This window comes from Rhodnius prolixus, unplaced genomic scaffold (genome assembly GCF_049639745.1).
Source record: "Rhodnius prolixus isolate KJV_2025 unplaced genomic scaffold, Rpr scaffold_4, whole genome shotgun sequence".
Classification (NCBI taxonomy): Eukaryota; Metazoa; Arthropoda; class Insecta; order Hemiptera; family Reduviidae; genus Rhodnius; species Rhodnius prolixus.
In genome coordinates, this window is record NW_027411614.1 from 35444956 (window position 1) to 35464183 (window position 19228).

The 19228-nt window shown below is 34.4% G+C and overlaps 1 protein-coding gene across 2 annotated transcripts in view; it reads left to right on the forward strand.

Annotated features, from left to right (window-relative positions):
- nrm (neuromusculin) overlaps positions 1-19228 on the forward strand; it is a 380564-nt gene that overhangs the window by 293467 nt on the left and 67869 nt on the right. For both annotated transcript variants that reach the window (XR_012459736.1, XM_074132269.1), the window contains exon 9: positions 12364-12475. Coding sequence is in view for 1 of the 2 variants with exons in the window: in XM_074132269.1 (XP_073988370.1) it covers positions 12364-12475 (112 nt within the window). In the remaining variant the exon portion in view is untranslated. The remainder of the gene's footprint in view (positions 1-12363; positions 12476-19228) is intronic.

A 19228-nucleotide genomic window follows, 5' to 3' on the forward strand; every position in this document is an offset into this window, starting at 1 on the left:
TCTGTATCTTGTTGAATGAATGATGTCGCGCTTTATACATAATAAATGTTACAAAAGAATGCCAGAAGGCTTTTTTTTCTTAGAAGACTCACTTTCCAGGCGAATCTCACTGCACTCCATGGGGCTGAAGTTATCAACGACCCTAGAAATAGGGTCTGTTCGGATAATGTCTTCGCTCATGGTCTCGATATTGAAAAAGTACGATAATAAACTAAGCTATCGTTTAATATTAACTTTTCTATTTTAGTGATTTCCTTGTTTACGCTCTCATCTGATCGCTCTTTCACAAAGTGTTCTTAAAAATCAAATCTGTTTTATTCGCTTATTCAATATCCGGGAAAAGGTTTTTTCCCTTTTGAGTCAAGTACAGAATATATATATATGTAAATATGGTTTCTGGTGTGTATTTGTGTACGTGAATATTTCGTATGGGTGTTTGAAAAGTACGTTTTGTGTTACAATAAATGTATTCTGCAGCCAGGCACAGAGAGTATTAGAGAAAGTACGCTTTTGTGGTATGCGTGGGTGCCTTCGTGTGGGTGGCTACAGAGGGCGGTGCGGCTGACTGGGGAGAGTTATCCTGTATAGATCGATTGCCCCAAACGGAGCTAGCGGTTGTCGCCGCAAGCCGATTTATGGGGGTATATTCCTCTACCGTCATTCCCCCCTAAACCACTCGTTTTCCCATAACTTTTTCTTCCTCAAATGATCCAGCGTAATGTGCAGCTTTTTCATTTCGTTCCTTCAGAAATACATTTACTGAAACGAGCATCTTCTTGTCCTAAATTAAAGTTTTCTTGAAAAATAAGTATTCATTACTATTTAATTAATAACAAGCCTCACTTATATGGTGCTATGTAACAGTAAGTTTCTTATGCTGTTCGTGAGGTTTCGGTCGCTGTCTATATTCGTACGTGACAGGTGACAGAAAGGAGAATTAGACAATCTTTGTTCTTTGTTTCCACTTCTGATTAATATTAAACTAAGAGCTTTCTACGTCAAAGTGACAATTTAATACAGAGCTCTGGTTGTAATGTGAAGGAATTTTGACAACAGAAAGTGTATTATTTTTATTATTTTCTGTTGGCAAAGTTTAGGTATTCTAAAGAGAAATTTAGATTTCATATAGACAGATTCCTAAATGGGAGTTCATAATTTCTCTAACATCTACTTAATTTTGGTTGTCAAAACAATCAAATTAGAATTAAACAAACCTAGGTAATTTAAAAGTAAATACTGAAACGCTTTTAAATAATATCTGCAACTAGTTAATAGTGTGACCGATTTTGATAATAAAGTACTCCCAACTTAATGTACCTGGAATAATTTACACAATAGTGACCATTTCAAAACAATACTATCGTTAAAGTTGACAAGTACGTGATAGTTTTCATTTTACTTTTACTTTTTTTAAACTTTTCACTATTAGCTTATAATCTGGACTGAATTGCTATTCTACTTGTGACATCTAGAATATTTTAAAAATAGGTCTACTGCTAGCTCTCATTCTCGTGGTCAATAAGAGAACCTGAGGTACCTGTACTTCTCACTAGATGGTGCCAGCGCAACTACTTTACGTTTTAGAAGTCTAGACGCTATTTATCTGAAAGAGTGAAGTTTGCCCTACGCAAGTAAGGGCCACTCTCTGAAACTAGTATCTCTAATTTTGTACCTTTTTGTCGTTATTACCCTTATAAGGTTAGTACCCTTATACTTAACTTTTTAAACAGAGATGTTTATTTAAGCTTTGGCCTTAAGACTAGACAACAAAACAAAACAAGTAGAAATCTAGACGAATTGGGACTCAATTCGGTATTTTTCCAGTGTGTTTTAACTTATATTTTCCAAAAGGTGGCTATTCTTTAAATTTGATTTAGCTTTGTCCTTAAAACTAGATAACAGTGACAATACATCCTATTTATTAAAAACAAATGTACTTTGTATTGTAAAACAAAAATGATTTCTCCACCCAAAAAGAAGTTAATATTGTAATTGAGCCATTCAGGTGGGTTAAAGAAGATTAGTCAATACAGATCAAGAGAAAACTGCAAAATAAGAGCGTTAGTTGTTTGTAAATTGGACAGGGGGTGTTCCTTTTAGTTCCATAAATCTTAATAGAAGTTCCTTGTTGGAATTGGTAAGAGGAGATATGGTGCATGCTCCTTCAATAAAGGTATATTAAAAAAATGGTTACAAACACCAGGTCGCCTCACTTTCTTCTCTTCAAATAGAATTACACTTGGCGTTACTCTTGAGTAATGGATAAAGTAATTGGTAGTAAATAAATGTGATGTATTAAAGGAAATGGATAACGTAGGGTGAACAACCGTTATCTATTACATTCAAACATTTTAAAGGGATTCAATTACTACTTTGAATTGGTTTTAGATTTAGCACTTATGGAATAACGAAGATTAATTAGTTAATTACAAATAATTAGGATTTTTATTTTATTGGAAGCTACTAGAGAGCCTCTCTTATCCTTCTCAGCATTGAATCTTTTAAATCTTGGTAGTCATAAATTCCGAACGCAATAGTTTTGTAAGTTCTACAATCAATCTATCTCAAAGAGCATACTGATTTGTTTTCGCTTTTACATTGATTAATCAAAATATTCTGAATCTTCTGTTAATCTGCCAAAATAAACTCTCTATTAAAGATGGAAAGAAGTACTTGGATTGTTTTTTTCTTTTTCTTTAAATGAGATTAAATACTCGTACTTTGCTCTCAAAAAAAGTGTTCGCCTAGATATTTCGAATTTCTTGAGATTGCTTCTAAGATACACGAACCTTTCAATCACAATGCAGGAGTGTCACTATTCGAGCATCCTTTTCACTTCATAATGTTTTGATATATTTCTCAATGGAAAATTTGAAAATTCTTTAGACTGATGATGCACATTTAAAAATATGATTTTTTTTTTTTTCAATGTGATTGGTCATGTGATACGTGAAGGGCACTCAGTGTCCTGCAGGCCTACGAACTGTAGGACAGTTAGTTGAACTAAACAAAATTCTTAAACAAAAAATTGAACCGAAAGACTAGGATCTCCACTGTAGTGTGCTAATTTATTGTTTTACCAAATTCCGGCCTTTACACTCGCTACAGATTTTGTCTTTTGATCTTAACACATAATCTCAAAATATTTTTATTAATCCAAGAAGTTTTGCAACATTTTGGTTTGTTAAAATGACCAGTGTGGTTTTGATTCCAATGTCCATTCTGATTATTGCCACTTAATAATTAGTCCTTGCTGTCACGTGCAACAAAGGTAGCACTGTACAAGACCTTAGTAAGGCCTGTAGTGACATACTCTGCAGAAACATGGGCCCTATGTGCTAGCGCAGTCAACACGCTGAAGGTGTTTGAGCGTAAAATATTAAGAAGAATATTTGGACCTGTGCTGGAGGAGAGTGCATGGAGAAGTAGAAATAATAAAGAGCTGTATGAGTTATACGGGTCCTGTGATATTGTACAGTTTATCAAAATGAGGAGAATTGATTGGCTAGCGCATGTTGCGAGAATGGCGGAGGACAGAATGCCTCGGAAAATGTTATTTGCAGACGTTTTCGGTACGAGACGAAGAGGGCGACCGAGAAGACGTTGGCTCCAGGAGTTGAGAGGGACCTTGGAGTGCTAAAGGTGGAGAACTGGAAGAGAAGGGCCATGTTTAGAGAGGACTGGTGGAGCATTGTTGGGGAAGCCAAGGCTCACTATGGGCTGTAGAGCTGCTTAGTTAGTTAATCTAAATTCCCTAAATAGCAAATTCGTTGACTCGTTAAAACTTAATTTACTACCCGTTTTTACACAATGATTTCTTCAACTCATCTTCTGAAATACCCCTTACCTTTCAGCCTCCTAGATCGTGTAACCTACCAGTCTCTATCTGTTTCTCTTATTACCATAAAAAAATGTTCTTCTTCGAGGGTTGGAATCTCTGGGCAAGAAGCGCTGAAGGCACGAAGCAAATGCTTGTTATCTAAATAACGTTTTACTTCTTTTTCATATGTGTATTAGGTTTGTTGGATTCCTATACAGTAAAGTCATTGTTTGTTACCTGTCAAAGGATGTTTTCATGTACTTTGTTACAAACACATATGTGCTCATAAAATACAGGATTCACTGAAGCGCCTAAGTTCGATAGCTTGGATAAATAATTTTTTTTTTTTTTTTGGAATACAGAAATTGGTAGTAATTTTCTTCCTTATCTTGAAGTATCAGTCAGTCACCAACAAAACAAAAAAAAATAGACAATAGCGAGGGTTGTTTATGGAGCAAGCGCTAGAATAGCAGTACGCTCACGCGTAGAACGTTCACGTTTAAAATCCCCTTGTTAATTATTCTATACAAGTAGAGAGGGTAGTTGGGGGGGCAATATCACCGGTTATGTCCCCAACGTACAGTGTTGACGTGAGCTGGCCGGGTTATGTCCAACGATGGACAATCGGCTATTTACATACCAACTGTAAGAGGGGACTGGAACGCTTCAGGCTGGATGTAATTTGATGTTGTGTCCAGCGTCAATATAGCAGGAGAGAACGGCCAGAAAGCATGCGGCTACTTCCCTATTCATCGGAGCCATTGGTATTAGTATTGCGGTCTTTATTGATATCACGACTTTATTTCTACTACTAAATCCCATCCTCACATCCTTCTCAACGCTGAAAAGCACTCCTCTGTACACACATAATCCCCTTTAACCATCAAAACCAGACACCGTCATGGATATACCCTTTGTTCTTTCCATCCTTCTCTACTGTCACAATTCAATACATAATACCATAACCGCCCTCCAAAAGTAGGAAGTAGACAGGCGAAGCATCCTTACGTTCATAAAATAACCCTTAAATCGTCCAGTTATTATTGAGTTCAGTGCTTTTGCTTTCTTTCTCGTACTTTATCGTGCTTCACAAATACTAGAATTTTACTACAAAATACGTTTTAATTCATTCAAAGCCGTTAAACTGATCGATAGCGGACGGTCTTGTTAATTTTTAAACGGATATTACCCCATGTTTTTGGGGCATAAATAACTTTTTAACTGGAATATTAACTATGGATGTCTGCAAAAAGGAAATATGATATACCCAAGGCGAAAATAACAATATCCTGTTAATTGTCCGTCCCTCTGATTGATTGTTGAAGACGAAAGAAACTTGTTAGTTACCTAAATTACAGCAAGAATGCGCTGAACGGGTAACCTGCAACAGTAGAGGAGAAACGTTTTCACGGCTTGTATCTGAAAAGGTTATTGGCGGTAAGGGATCCAAAACAGATGGATGTTGGCTGTAAATGAAGAACTTAAACGAAAACGATAGTGGGTAATTAGTGTACTTGAAATACTGAGATGAGGACTTCTGTGCCTGTAAGTAGTGATCTGTGGGGAGTTAAAAAAAAATAGTACAAAATAAAATGTTTTTAACCAACTAACTTCAATCTCTCTATTTTTTTTTGCAGATCTTTTAATTGTTATTACTAACAGATATCACTAGTTAAAAGGGTATAGTAGTTGAAATGTTCTGTAGTGGAGGATCCAGTATCATACCTTTCACTTAATCCTCAAAAACAAGGTTTGTTAATTTCTTTCTAGCCCATAAATAGAATGAAGCTAGCCAAATTTAAAAAGTGTAAAAGCATCATAACCCTGCAGTAAATAAATAAATTGTCTTGGCTTTCATAAGCGTATAATAAAAAAACGAACTAGTTTTAACGTCTACGTTAAAAATAAACGTGTTAAAATAGCGAATTCTTGTGGACGTATGTAATATTTTAAGAAAAATCTCTTTTGACACATTTTTTCTGCCTTCATTAGGGCTGAGAGTAACGTAAGATTTGAGAGAGTTAGTGAAGTTCAAATGTTTACATGGTGACTAAGGTAAATATCTAAAATTGATCTATTAACTACACTATTTTTTAATAATTAAAAATTCCGACTAAAATTACGTACTAGAGTGATAGATGGTGAAATATTTGTGTGGCGACTAATTTTTATGATGGAGGAAGAACTGAGAATGTGGCGATTTGAGGATGATAGACTGGATAATTTAAGTTTCAAGATGGATCTGCTTTTTCTACTTAGATATGCGAGGTTTATATACCATCAACATGTACTCGGTCTTAGGAGAGCGTTTGCCAGGAGCAAGGGAAATGAAAGAGGGCATTTTCCGTCCAATACTCCTATTTCTTTCTTGAGCTGTAATTCTTACTTGGGTAACTTTAGCTGTTCTTCTTCTACTACAAGGTTTAAGACGAAAACTGTTTGTATTTAGTGAATAAAAGTTTTCATCAGTTTCGAAACAACTGACTAAGTAAATTGACTCTTCTGATTTGTCGATTTCGATCAAACTAAAATAACTTAATTACCTGAACTGAATAAGAATTCCTGAACTGCTGGCTACGATTTTCCCATTGTTGAAGTTATGCTAAACGTGCTCAAACATGCAAGACCCAAGACTGTTTTCTTAAAAAAAAATCAGAAACCTCAAAAACTTGTGGCAGTGATACCCAGGATCGAAAATCTACTCAAGAACATGTGTGTTCCTCCTGGTTGTCAGCAGGAAGAGAAAGTGAATTAAAAATCTGATAATAAAGTTAACTTGGATGCTTTGTTGCAAGAACTGAGCGGTGTTAAATGAGTAATTTAGAAGCGAAGGTGTTGCTGTTGAAAAGGAGCATGGAGGCAGACAGCCCTAGCATGTGTTTGTGTGTCTGCGAAATGGATCTAAAGAGACCTACAGGGATGAGTAACTTAGTTAGGACTATGATATTATGTACCTTGCATGGTAGCTTGTTAACACAATTCAGCCATACTTGTCCCTTTTACCTCTTCATATTGTCGCCAAATGTTTTTCCCTAATCTTTACTTCCATTCCAGCGCTATTTATTCACTGTGCTTTTCTAACACTCAGTAAAAAAGAAATCTCATTGTTCTCTTAGGTTAACCTAAAATTTATTTCTTTTTTGCCAGAGAAATTATTTAAATTATTGATTAAAATTTTGTCTTTTGTTTTGAATTGAATCTCTAATTGAAAATTAATAATCTCATTAATTTGAGAATAAACTTAGTACTTGGTGGACGCCGACCACCGAGACATTGTCCCGGCATTAGAGCATCCAAAGAAATGTAAAGATCTTCGTGACGCGTTCATGAAGATGAACAAATTGTAATTGTTGCAAGAAGATGATAAGCTTACATTTCTTTCCTTATCTTTAGTTCGCAAAAGTAACAAAAATAATTTAGCCATGAAATCTGGTTAGAAGTTCATAGGTTCGTTCATCTAGCCTTCTAGACCAGGGGTCCCTAAACTACGGCCCGCGTGCCACATGCGGCCCCCTGAGGACATTTATCTCGCCTCACTTCCGGAAGGGGGTATCTCTTTCATTGGTGGTCAGTAGGGTGTTTCAAAAAAAAAGATGACTTTTAAATTTTAAAGAGCGCCATTGATTGATAGTAAATTAATTTCAAATTACAGCAATAAATACAAAATATTCCCTAATTTAGACGTTTCAGTAAACAAAATTATTTGTTTTGTAAATTCTGTTCGAAACTCATAAAAAATGAAGTGATTTTAACGTTAATTAATCGAAATTTTTCAAAAATGTATATTTTTCTTAATATTTTTTTTGTTTAAATACAGCTTCTTTAATAATTCATAACTTTGATAGTAAAATGGCCATCAAAATGATTCCAACTGCGTTGTCTTTATAGCAAATTATATTTAAATAAACTTTGTACAATTACATGTTTTGCTAATAATTTGATAAGTTACAAAACATTTAATTAGGATTTTTTTATATAAAAAAAAAAGCAAAACGAAAATCTTTTGATCAATGGTAGCGACCTCGAAATATTAATCGATTTCGCTCTACTACGGACGAAACTTTTTGCTTTTAAATGAACTTAGATTTTCCGCCCGGCGCTCTTTGAAATTTAATTTTTTGAAACACCCTAGCGGTCAGTGAGAGAAGCACTATATGTGGCGTCGCCGTAAAGCGCTGCGTCGCTCATGTACAGTATTACTTCCGATGACGCGAGACGCACGCGTCACGGCTCCGAAAAATAACAGCAAAAGTAGGAAGAAAGGCAAAGCACTATATCTAAACCGGATATTGACCATCTCATTAGCCAAAAGCAGGTCCTTAATTCCCACAGAAATACTGGGCAGCTTGTTGATTTAGAATTTACTTGTTCTTTATTTTAAATATTCCATTTGTTCTCGTTTTGTTTTGTTTTTTTACTTTAAAATAGTTTGTTTTATAGTCCGGCCCTCCAACGGTCTGAGGGACAGTGAACTGGCCCCCTGTGTAAAAGGTTTGGGGACCCCTATTCTAGACCATTTCCTTAAATAATTTTAATAAATCTTACCAAGAGCCGCAAGGATGATGAGTGTAAACAAACTCTGTAGATCATTTTTATTCACAAATTATTATTTTGTGATATTTAATAACATTTAATTGTTTTATATATTTATTTTCACATATTGCAAAGTAAATAAACAAATAAATAATAACTGAACGAATGAAGAGGCGGCAGTCTTACAATATAAATCAAGTACTTTATTTTGATATTGTATAATTCTATTCAATTTCGAACCTGTCACATTTAAAATTATTTTTGAAAAAATAACTTTAATAAATGGAATTTTCATTCGTTTCAATAAAATTGAAATATACAATATATTTTGGACAGGCTGAAGAGCCACACAATTTGGATAAAAGAGTCGCGGGTTGCCGACGTCTTTTCTAGACGATTGATTATTTAAAAATTATTGTCTGATTAGAATGTGTTGAGCTCACTCCTTCTAACGTTGACTCATATAATCTTTTCGTTTTCGATTCAGTTTAATTTATTTACAAGATTATTGTAATCTCTTGTTCGTTTCACTTCGTAGATCAGGCAGTGACGCCGAATTGTTGTACGTTAGCTTTTATAGCTTTATTATCCCTTTCTTGTTTATTTAAATTTTAGATTAATCAATTAGCGAATCTAATTAACTGCCCAAAATCTAAATGAACTACAAGGATAATTAATCTCTTTAGGCCGCCAGGTGCCTATTTTGAGTACTCCATGTATAGTGTTCACAAATATGATTAATTATATGTGAGTTAGTGAGTGCCAGTTCAATCATTTATTAGGCGGACAAACAATCGAACATGGCAATTTTAGGCTTCCTTTAATATTTTACCAAATTTAACTATTCACCCGCAGTTTCATACTTATGAAAAGAAAGCCTTTTTTTAACTTAAAAACCTATGGCAAAACTAAATTCTAGGTTTTCCAGAAGATTTTGTTTGGTAGTTATCAGATGTAGGATGAGTCTAGATATTGGACGTGTAACTCCTTATCCTTACAAGGAATAATATTTTTAAAGGAAGATGATAGAAATGTTTAATTGTTCTTAATTGTAAAACAATAATGCATTCATAAAACACATTCATACTCGCATTTTCACTGTAAGGTATCTTTCTCGTTCAAAAATGCTCTGTATTGTGATTTTTATCCGCATCAAGAGAAAAAAGACTTTATAACCTCACCTCCTTAGAAAAATGGTTCAAAAAATGGGCTATCAAACTGAGCGAAACAAAATCTCGAAACATTACTTTCACTCTTCGACGCATCACTTTTCCTCCTGTCTTTTACAATCTTATTCCTTTACCAGTAGTCAACTTAGTCCGCTCTCTTGGGCTTTACCTTGACAGAAGACTTACATGGAACCCTCATACTCGACTTAAGAGAACAGAACTCAACAGGCGCTTCCGACAACTGAAAAGACTACTCGACAACAGATCAAAACTCACTCCAGACAACAAAAAACTTATATATGTAAGTATATTAAAGCCAGTCTGGGCTTATGGCATCGAACTGTAGGGTTCAATCAAACGCTCCAACCTCCAAAGGATCCAGTCCTTGCAGTCTAGAATTCTTCGCTCTATAGTAAACGCTCCTTTCTACGTCACCAGTCAAACCATTTACACAGTCTTGAACCATTTCGTTTCTTCACACAAGTGGCTGAAACACGATACAGAAAATTCCATCTTAACATTCAATCACATCACAATCCACTTGTGCAACACCTATCTTCCAGAACATTTCCAGACAACACTTTCTAGACGTCTTAAAAGACAGTGGCCTCGCGATCTCCTCTCTGATGAAGAGAGTCAGTAGAATGTAGAATGTTATTGGAGTGTTACCGCTGAGTAACTTCTCCACTCTGATATGAGTAAATGTTGCTTATTGCTACCCTTGTTGCTTATAACGCAATACATTGATTGTAACTAAATAAATGATTAAAAATAAAAACTTCATAACTGAAATAATGTTAAAAAGTTCGAATACTATGGATTCAAACTTTCAAAAATTGTAATTAAGCAAGGACTTTGCTCAATGTTATACCAAGTGTAATTATTTCAGAACTGTACCTAAACATGTCAATTTTTTTTTTAATCTTCTTCGTCTGCGCCCATTTTTTTATGAGCTGAATTTTTAAATGCCTATAAAATTCCAAATAAATCCTGCACTAACCGAAACGATATTGCTACCCTTTTTTATCTCGACAAATTATGTAATGGCTTTTTTCGTGTCAGATTCGTGCGGAAGATAACCCGTTGTTTAGGTCAACTATTAAATTAGTCCATGTTCTCGCAACTTTATTATAACAAGTTCACATTAATTAAGAGGTATTTATATTTTATGATTTATTTTTTTCTGCAACCTGCCAAAAAAAGTAATTGTTCCTAAACCAGCCTTGGAGAGTTCAAACACAATACGGGCCATATTCTGTTCTGTCACTTAAGGATTTATGTTTTGATAAGAACGACCTGACAGCAAAGGAATATTACCGAGTTTTGAAATTTATAATTTATGTAATAATAAGCTAAATTTAAGCTCTGTCCACAGCCAAGATCGGCAAAATTAGGCTTTATTTTGTATTTCCCTTTTCTTGGGAATGTTTTTCCCGAGGAAATTTTCTTGTTAAATCTGGAAATCTCTATATTCAAAAGAGTATTTCAGTACCTCGGAGGTACACGACACTATGTCACATTTTAAATTTTTTACAGAAGAGCAAATGAAAGATTTTTTTCGCAGTTTTTTCTTACTTATAAGCCCACGGAAATTATTTTGCTTAAATCTTTGGTGGATAATAAGTAAGGAACGGATTTTTATGTATTTAAAAATGCCAAATATTTAATTAAAAATATGCATTTATTTTCGTCAATTATGTGGAAAATATGTGATTTTCTTAAAATATTTTCTGGAATATTTAAGTAAAATGGACATTTTTTTTTATGGGGGGGGGGCAAGTTATAATTATTTATACAAGAAAAGAATATTTTTACAATTATAAATAAGTTTGTGGAAAGGGATATCTGCTCTAACCAAAGCCCGACACAGATCTGTACTCAGAGTAGACTTATTTGATGATGGAGATGTAAAGAAGGCTTGATAGGACGTCCTCTCTTTCTTTCTGTTTTTATTCTCTATGTGCGATCCGGTGGCAATATGTTGGGTGACTTGGAAACGTTGAGAGCAAGAAACGCGCTTGTTACAAGCTGTGCAGTACAAAATGTCTCCATCACTTCGAAAAAGTTCTGCTGGAAACTCGCGAAGATATTTAGCAACCAGTTGTTTGTTTGAGGCCGATGTTCGTGGCATTTCACCCAAAAAAGAATACACTAAGTGACCGAACGAAATGAATTGGACACTTCAACGAACGAGCTGAAAGAACAGACAACGTCAGACAACTTCAAAGAACTAACAAGTGCCCGTCACTGTTTAGCAGCATTCTGTGTAAATTACAATAACCATTGTACGCACTGTGATTCACAGCCCTACAGTCTGTGGTTCACATTTCCTGTCTACCACCTCCCAATTATGAAAATATGCCCAAAATGAAAAATATGAAAAATATGTACATATTTTGATTAAATATGTAGAAATATTTATTTATTTTAATCAAATATGTATAAATATGCGATAACATCCAAATATGTGAAATAAAAGTAGACTCAAACGGCTTAAAAAGTGTCAGTATGAATACTTCTAGTTGAAAAACGTCTGTAAATTGCCTAGAAAAAAATATGTAAATACATACGAATCCGTTCCCTAATAATAACTAACATAGATGCACCATAACAGATGGTTGGGTAATAAAAAACAATAATTTTGTATTAGAAAGATTAAAAAAAGAAATTCTGAAAAAATGGACTTAGAGTTGTATACCTCCGAGGTACTGATTTTATTTTACAGTTCTTATGCAGAGAACTTATTTCATAATTCTATGGAAGTATTTTTATTAAGGTTTAATATTATCAGAAGTATTTAGCAAATTTAACTAGAATAACGTATACCAATCAATGTTTTAGATCCACCAATAGTAACTGTGGCTCCAGCTAATGTGACTGTGAACGAATCCACTGACATCCTAATGTTCTGCCACTACGAAGCCAATCCGGCCAGTCTAAAAACCGTTAAGTGGTAAGTATTTTACGTTAAAACAATAAATATTCTTTGCCAAACTATATAAAAATCATTTTCAATACACTATTGAAGTTGGTTAGTTATTCTTAAAAAACATGGCAACACATTCTACCTAATTAGTGTGGCAATCTAAAAACATTTTGCTACGCGGTTGTACATGTGTTTAACGACTGTTTTATTTATCTGTTACTCATAAAATAATCAGAAGATTTGTGTCAGTTAAAATAAATTCCCTGTTGTCGTTTCATGCATAAATTAAACTAATTCTTTTTTAATATTTTATTAACTAAAATACAATATTTATGACAATTCATTGCCATTGTTTATTGTTATGAACGATACTTTAACAAAAAAACGTTATTTTTATTCCTCAAATTTTTCTCCATTACTTTTTATTTGTTGCATATTTAAATAGAACAATGAGCAGGTTTTCATAATTTTTGTTTGTAATTAATTTTCATAAGCGTTGATATAAAATATTTTTCTTCATTACCAGTAATTTGATTATAAAAAGACTCCCAAAAATTTAAATAAAATCCTATAATAGGATGTGGTAAAATTTAGTAACTCATTAAATGAATGAATATATAAATAATTAGCTAATTGTTCCCTGTATTGTGAACAATCATTATGGTATAATTTTTAATGGAAATTTAGACCGTGGATATTTTTGATGTGCAAATTTTTTAAACAGGCGTTCACTGTTCTCCCTGATTGATATTTTTGGTAATTTATACCTAATTGTTCTGCTATATTTGTTTATAATAAGCAAGTCTATGTATTTCTGAGTTTTTAAAGGTTCAGTATTGTGATTTTTTTGTATTGCTTATAACCACTAACTGATACGTACGAGGGTCGTTTGAAAAGTCCGTGCAAAAATAAAAACTACTTAATTTTTTGGGGTAAACCTTTTTTATTTTTCAACATAGTCTCCTTTTAGGCTAATACACTTCGTCCAACGCTGCTTTAGTTTGTTGATCCCTTCCGAATAATAGGATTTGTCCAAGTCTGAAAAATAGCCATTCGTTTCTGCAATCACCTCCTCGTTTGAATAAAATCTTTTTCCCGCCAGCCATTTCTTCATATTGGGGAACAAATAGTAGTCCGAGGGAGCCAAGTCTGGAGAATAGGGGGGATGTGAAACAAGTTGGGACCCTATTTCCATTAATTTTGCGACCACAACTGCTGTGGTGAGAGCTGGTGCGTTGTCGTGATGGAAAAGGACTTTTTTGTGGGCCAATCGTGGGCGTTTTTCTTGCAGCTCGGTTTTCAAACGGTCCAATAACGATGAATAATATGCACCTATAATAGTTTTACCCTTTTCCAGATAGTCGATGAGGATTATTCCTTGCGAATCCCAAAAGACAGTCGCCATAATCTTTCCGGCCGAAAGAACGGTCTTCGCCTTTTTTGGCGCAGATTCCCCCTTGGTAACCCATTGTTTAGATTGTTCTTTGGTCTCAGGAGTGTAGTGATGTATCCATGTTTCATCCACAGTGACGAAACGATGCTTAAAGTCCTGATGATTGTTCTGGAACAGCTGCAAACCGTCCTTGCAACACTTCACACGATTTCGTTTTTGGTCAAGCGAGCGCAATCGCGGCACCCATCTTGCGGATAGCTTTGTCATATCCAAATGTTGATGCAAAATATTATGTACCCGTTCATTCGAGATGCCCACAGCACTAGCAATCTCACGCACCTTCACTCTTCTGTCATCCATCACCATATCATGGATTTTATCAATGATTTCTGGAGTAGTAACCTCAACAGGGCATCCAGAACATTCAGCGTCACTTGTGCCCATATGGCCACTCCGAAAATTTTGAAACCACTTATAAACTGTTCTAATCGAAGGTGCAGAGTCACCATAATGTTTATCAAGCTTCTCTTTAGTCTCCTGAGGCGTTTTGCCTTTCATAAAGTAGTGTTTAATCAACACACGAAATTCTTTTTCGTCCATTTTTTGAAAATCACTCGACTTCCTCGATTCAAACGAATGCCAAACACAAAGAAATAGACCGATCTGGCTGAAACTTAGTGTGTGTTCTTCCAAGAGATGCTACTAACTAAACATAACCTCGATACGCGCCAGTGGTGCTAACTCTCTGACTTTGCACGGACTTTTCAAACGACCCTATTAACGTATTATTGCATTTAATTTTCACTAACATTCAGTAGTAGAGAGTTAAATTTACAAATATGGAAGAGTAGCAAAAGAAAAATACAATAAATAAATAAATTGTAATTAAGTGATGAAAATTCTAACTTAATGTCGCTCATTTTGAAAAGGAAGGATAATCTCACTGCAATGGCGTGAGAACGTAGAAGTCCTGCATTCGAGCTGCTCTTATTTCTCTTCCTAAGAATCTAGATATGGGTGCACTTTATTCGGCAGGCAACAATGCATCGAAAGCTGTGCACTAAGCTGCGCTAGCATTGGCATAACAATGTACAATTTCTTGTGATAGAAATGGATTGGCTGAGGTTATCTTCTCGATTAAATAAGCGGTACTTCCGCCAAAATTATATAATACCTCTCTGAGTATACATTTCTTAAGCAACAAGATTTCCACCGAAAGCCAACTGATTGTCATCATCAACTGAGCTTGGCTGCAAAGCAGGGGTCGGCAACCTTTTTCTGAAAAAGGGTATTGGTTTATTACCGAGGGCCGCAAAAGATTATTGGTTTATTACCGAGGGCCGCAGTATATATATATTTCTTTTTATATTTATTTTGGGTTCTTATGTATTAATTGTTTTTATCTATTTATAATACAGATTATTTATTAAAATGAAATTTATTAACAAATCAACAAAAAAACGGCATTAGTTACTTCTATGAAATTGCTTCATATCTTCCTTCACCATTTTTTCTATTAAAAGCCAGACGAAATAAAAATAATGCGATTGCATTCACATTTATATATCCCCATAAAATAAATAACTAGAGAAGAAGCGAAAATCCGCAGCTTCGACGGCGACAACACGTTTTGTGTTGGTGTAAAAATGGCGTACTAAATAGTCGAGTGATCATACAAAGAAAGAGCGCGGATTACTAATATAAGATTTGAACGCTGAGACAATAATTGTCTGTCTACTAGCGAAAATTACCAAACTTTATTAACATAAAATTTGAAATATTATATTATTTAAATTTTTATTATTTGCCGTTTTGTGCCGCGGGCCGCAGGAAAATGTTAAAAGGGCCCCACGTTGCCCACCCCTGCTGCAAAGGATAAAGAAATGATGAAATTAATTATTTAATATTTTACCTTGCTTAGCTATCTAATTGTAACATTTCTTTAAACAAGTAATATTTAAATAGTAAATTCATAGCAAAGATTATAATTAAGTCTTTATTATTATTTTTTTTTTTGAACTACGTCCTTTGCAAGGGACTACTAAAACACGAAAGTACATAATATGTACGTATTCAAATCATTTCAAAAGAGTTTGGATTTTCATCCGGCGTCATAGGTGATCAATTTGTTAGATGTATTAAAATTGTTCGATAGGAAAAAACTGCACGAAAAAGCGTGACGTTGAAAAATACCCAACTTTGACAATTTTTTGTCTTCTATAAAAGGTAAAATTCCTAAATTTTCTTTAAAATAAAGGGCAAATCCTCCTTTATTTATTTTATTTTTTGCTGCAATCCAAATTTAATGGAGTTCGAGTTAGGGTATAATATGGTATACGCTTTTTGTTTCGAACTGGAAGTGTATTTAAAAATTGTCTAGGCTCTGATGGTGGATAAATATTCGAAACTGGACAGAATTAGAGAAAACAGGTGTTTTATGAGGAGTAAAACAGTTCGCTTTATTTTTCCTAACTTGTGTAAAAATCTGCAGGAACATCATTGGTAAAATAAGCGCTATTATTGTAACTAAGTAAGAAGTAAAGGCTAGTTCTTTTCATTCACGCTTCGCTCTACTGAACGAGAAGAAAATATAAAGAATATTATTTATTCATAACAGCGAGAATTCAGGTATAAGGAATAGTTGAAGGCCTTTTATTCTGATTTATTTCTGTTAATATTGCAGAAATGGAAGGGTGTCCGTATCTCCTGTTTTCAACTAAACACTCGTGTGCCTCTTCACCGATACCATATCCTGTTCTGCATCCAAGCATCCTGTGTGCAGTGCAACAGCCCTCCAGTACATTTATTTTTAATAAAAATTGCCTAAATATAGCCTGAAAGTGTGGAGTAAGTGAACATCTGTTGTGAAAGAGTAGGAAGGCCAAGTGGGGACGACAGTCAAGAACTCTCTCATATGATCGTTTGTCATCAAGTGTGGAATTTCTCATAATAGCCCCATGAAACATACTTCGCTCCCTCACTCTTAAGCTTCTTCTTCTTCCACTTCTTCTTCATCTTATCAGAGTAGTGAGTGAGCCTGCAAAACGGGGCTGCCAAGAAAGAAAAAACATAATGGTTTTACTATGAACTAAACTGTTGTTTCCAAGTAATGACAATTTTCTTGTCGTTTTTATAATTGTTTGTTTAGTTTTGTTTGCCCTGTAATTAGCGACCAGTGTCTGTTATCAAAATATTGTAACATAACTTCTTGAAAATAGCATCAGTTTATTAAAATTGGAACTGAGGCGCCACGGTAGCCGAGCGGTTAGAGGCGAGACCTGCAAAGCTAATATGCATTGTGGTACTGGGTTCGATTCCCGGTCTTAGGCCTTGGATTTTATTTAAAGATGAATAAAAGAAATTTACCGTAAAGTATGTTTGCTAATCGCCTCCGTCCACGATACCTAATTGATAGTTGGACGTAAAGCCCTGCCTGAATTAAAATTGGAATTGTGTTTAATAATCTATTGTAAAATTAAATACGATTCGTTCTAACAAAATTTATCCGGTTCTAGCATTTTTCAATCTCATGATTATTATTTTATTTATTTCAAATTATTGAAAGAATTTGTTGTTGTTTCGGGTATACGAAAGAAACGAATATACAATGGCTATTTAAGTTGTAGACTGAAGTGGAAGTTGCTTAATAAAGTAAAATCAAGTATAAACCTTAAAGATCTGTTTTGTATCCCTTAAGATTTAATGATGGTCACCGATTTTTGTTGACGTCAATAAATGTGATGATGAGCTGGATATAGCTTGTTTTAAAATTGTGCAAAACCCAAATGCGTAAAATGTTACGAACATTTACTTCCGTGTCAGTGTTGATGGTTGTCATTATAACTATGTTTGACCATGATTGATTGATGACTGATTGATCCATTTTATTTAAAAAAATCATTGCCAAATTCAGTTCTTATTTTTTTATTTGTTTTTCCCCAGCTTTTGACTTAAACCAAGTTGGTTGAGAAACATTCTGACAAATGCTTGTCGGAAATGATTTCATTTGAGTTAACGTAGTCAGTAATTAATCAGGATTATTTACTTTGTACTTTACTTTTTTTTATTTTTAAGCAATATAAGCCAACAAATTTTACCTTTTGTTTTCTGAAGTGGCTGAAGTCTTCTAAGTAGAATGTTTGGTCAAAAAATAATAAAAAATAAGACTGATATCATTTTTATCCTTAATTGTGTGGATATTGTTAGACTGAGTACACTTAGAGATGCCATGTTATCTGAAGACTTGGCTATCCACTTAACTCTAGAGAGGTGGCTACTTAAAGTAATTTTTTTTATAACCTATCCTTATCTAACAAATAACTTCAACACAAAGGAGAATTCTGGAAAATTTCCTTTATGGTTTTGGGGAAAAAAATGTATTTAACGATCATTTGTTTCATGTATTTGAGAATATTTAGGTTATATTGACTTCAAGGTTATACTCATGATTTTACTTTCGAAAATTCCTCCATCTTCTTCTTGTTTGGCACTACGGTTCATGACGGACCATCTTGTGCCATCGTCTCTGTCTCTCTTGGTCTGCTCTTCTTCCAGATCTCTTAACTCCTGCTCAACACTGTCGAACCATCTCACTCAGGACCTCCCTCTCCTCGTAGCCCTTCCTGGATGTCCAAAAAAGAGTTTTTTGGCTATTCTTTTCATGCGTTCCAATTGATCCTTTCTTGTCTGATAAGGCCAATGAAGTCCTGATCCCGCATAAAGGTTCTCTGACATCCCTGTTGGTCTTTATCCTCCTTATCCCCTTCCTGAATGGGGCCATATATTCTTCTTAAAATTTTCCTTTCCCAGACTCTATCATCTGTATGAATATGTTTGTCAAAAATTATTCGTAAATTCGAGTTTTCCTAAATTTGGTGCTAGACTTCAATTGGTTTTGTATCTTTAAACACTTATTTTAGTACGAGAACCAAGAAGACAAAATGGAACCCAATAATAATTCTTATGCTTAGTAAAAAAGAAGCTTTCTTAATTTTACGGATGTGCTCCATAGGAGGATTTGGGAAATTGCTCAAATCATAAAAGATTTCATCTTTTATTCAGTTTATTTGTGTGCCAGTATTTTGAAGAATGGTTCGAATTTGTAATATGTGCTTTAAAAGTGCCAATATATCACTGTCTAAACTTAGAAGTTGCTAAAAACTTCACACGATGCGTATTTCTGAGAATGTTTGGATAATTCAAAAGTTAAAAATGTTTGCAATGTAGCTGGAGTTCCTTAATCAGTTTTTTTCTTCGCCCTATTTCATGTTCTTTTTTTTTTCTTTGAAAGAGATGTTTTGAGAAGGGAATGAATCTAGAAGAGGAGTGCCCTCTCAATTTTTTACCTAATCCTCTTACAGTGACATCCTCAAGATGCCTGAATAAAG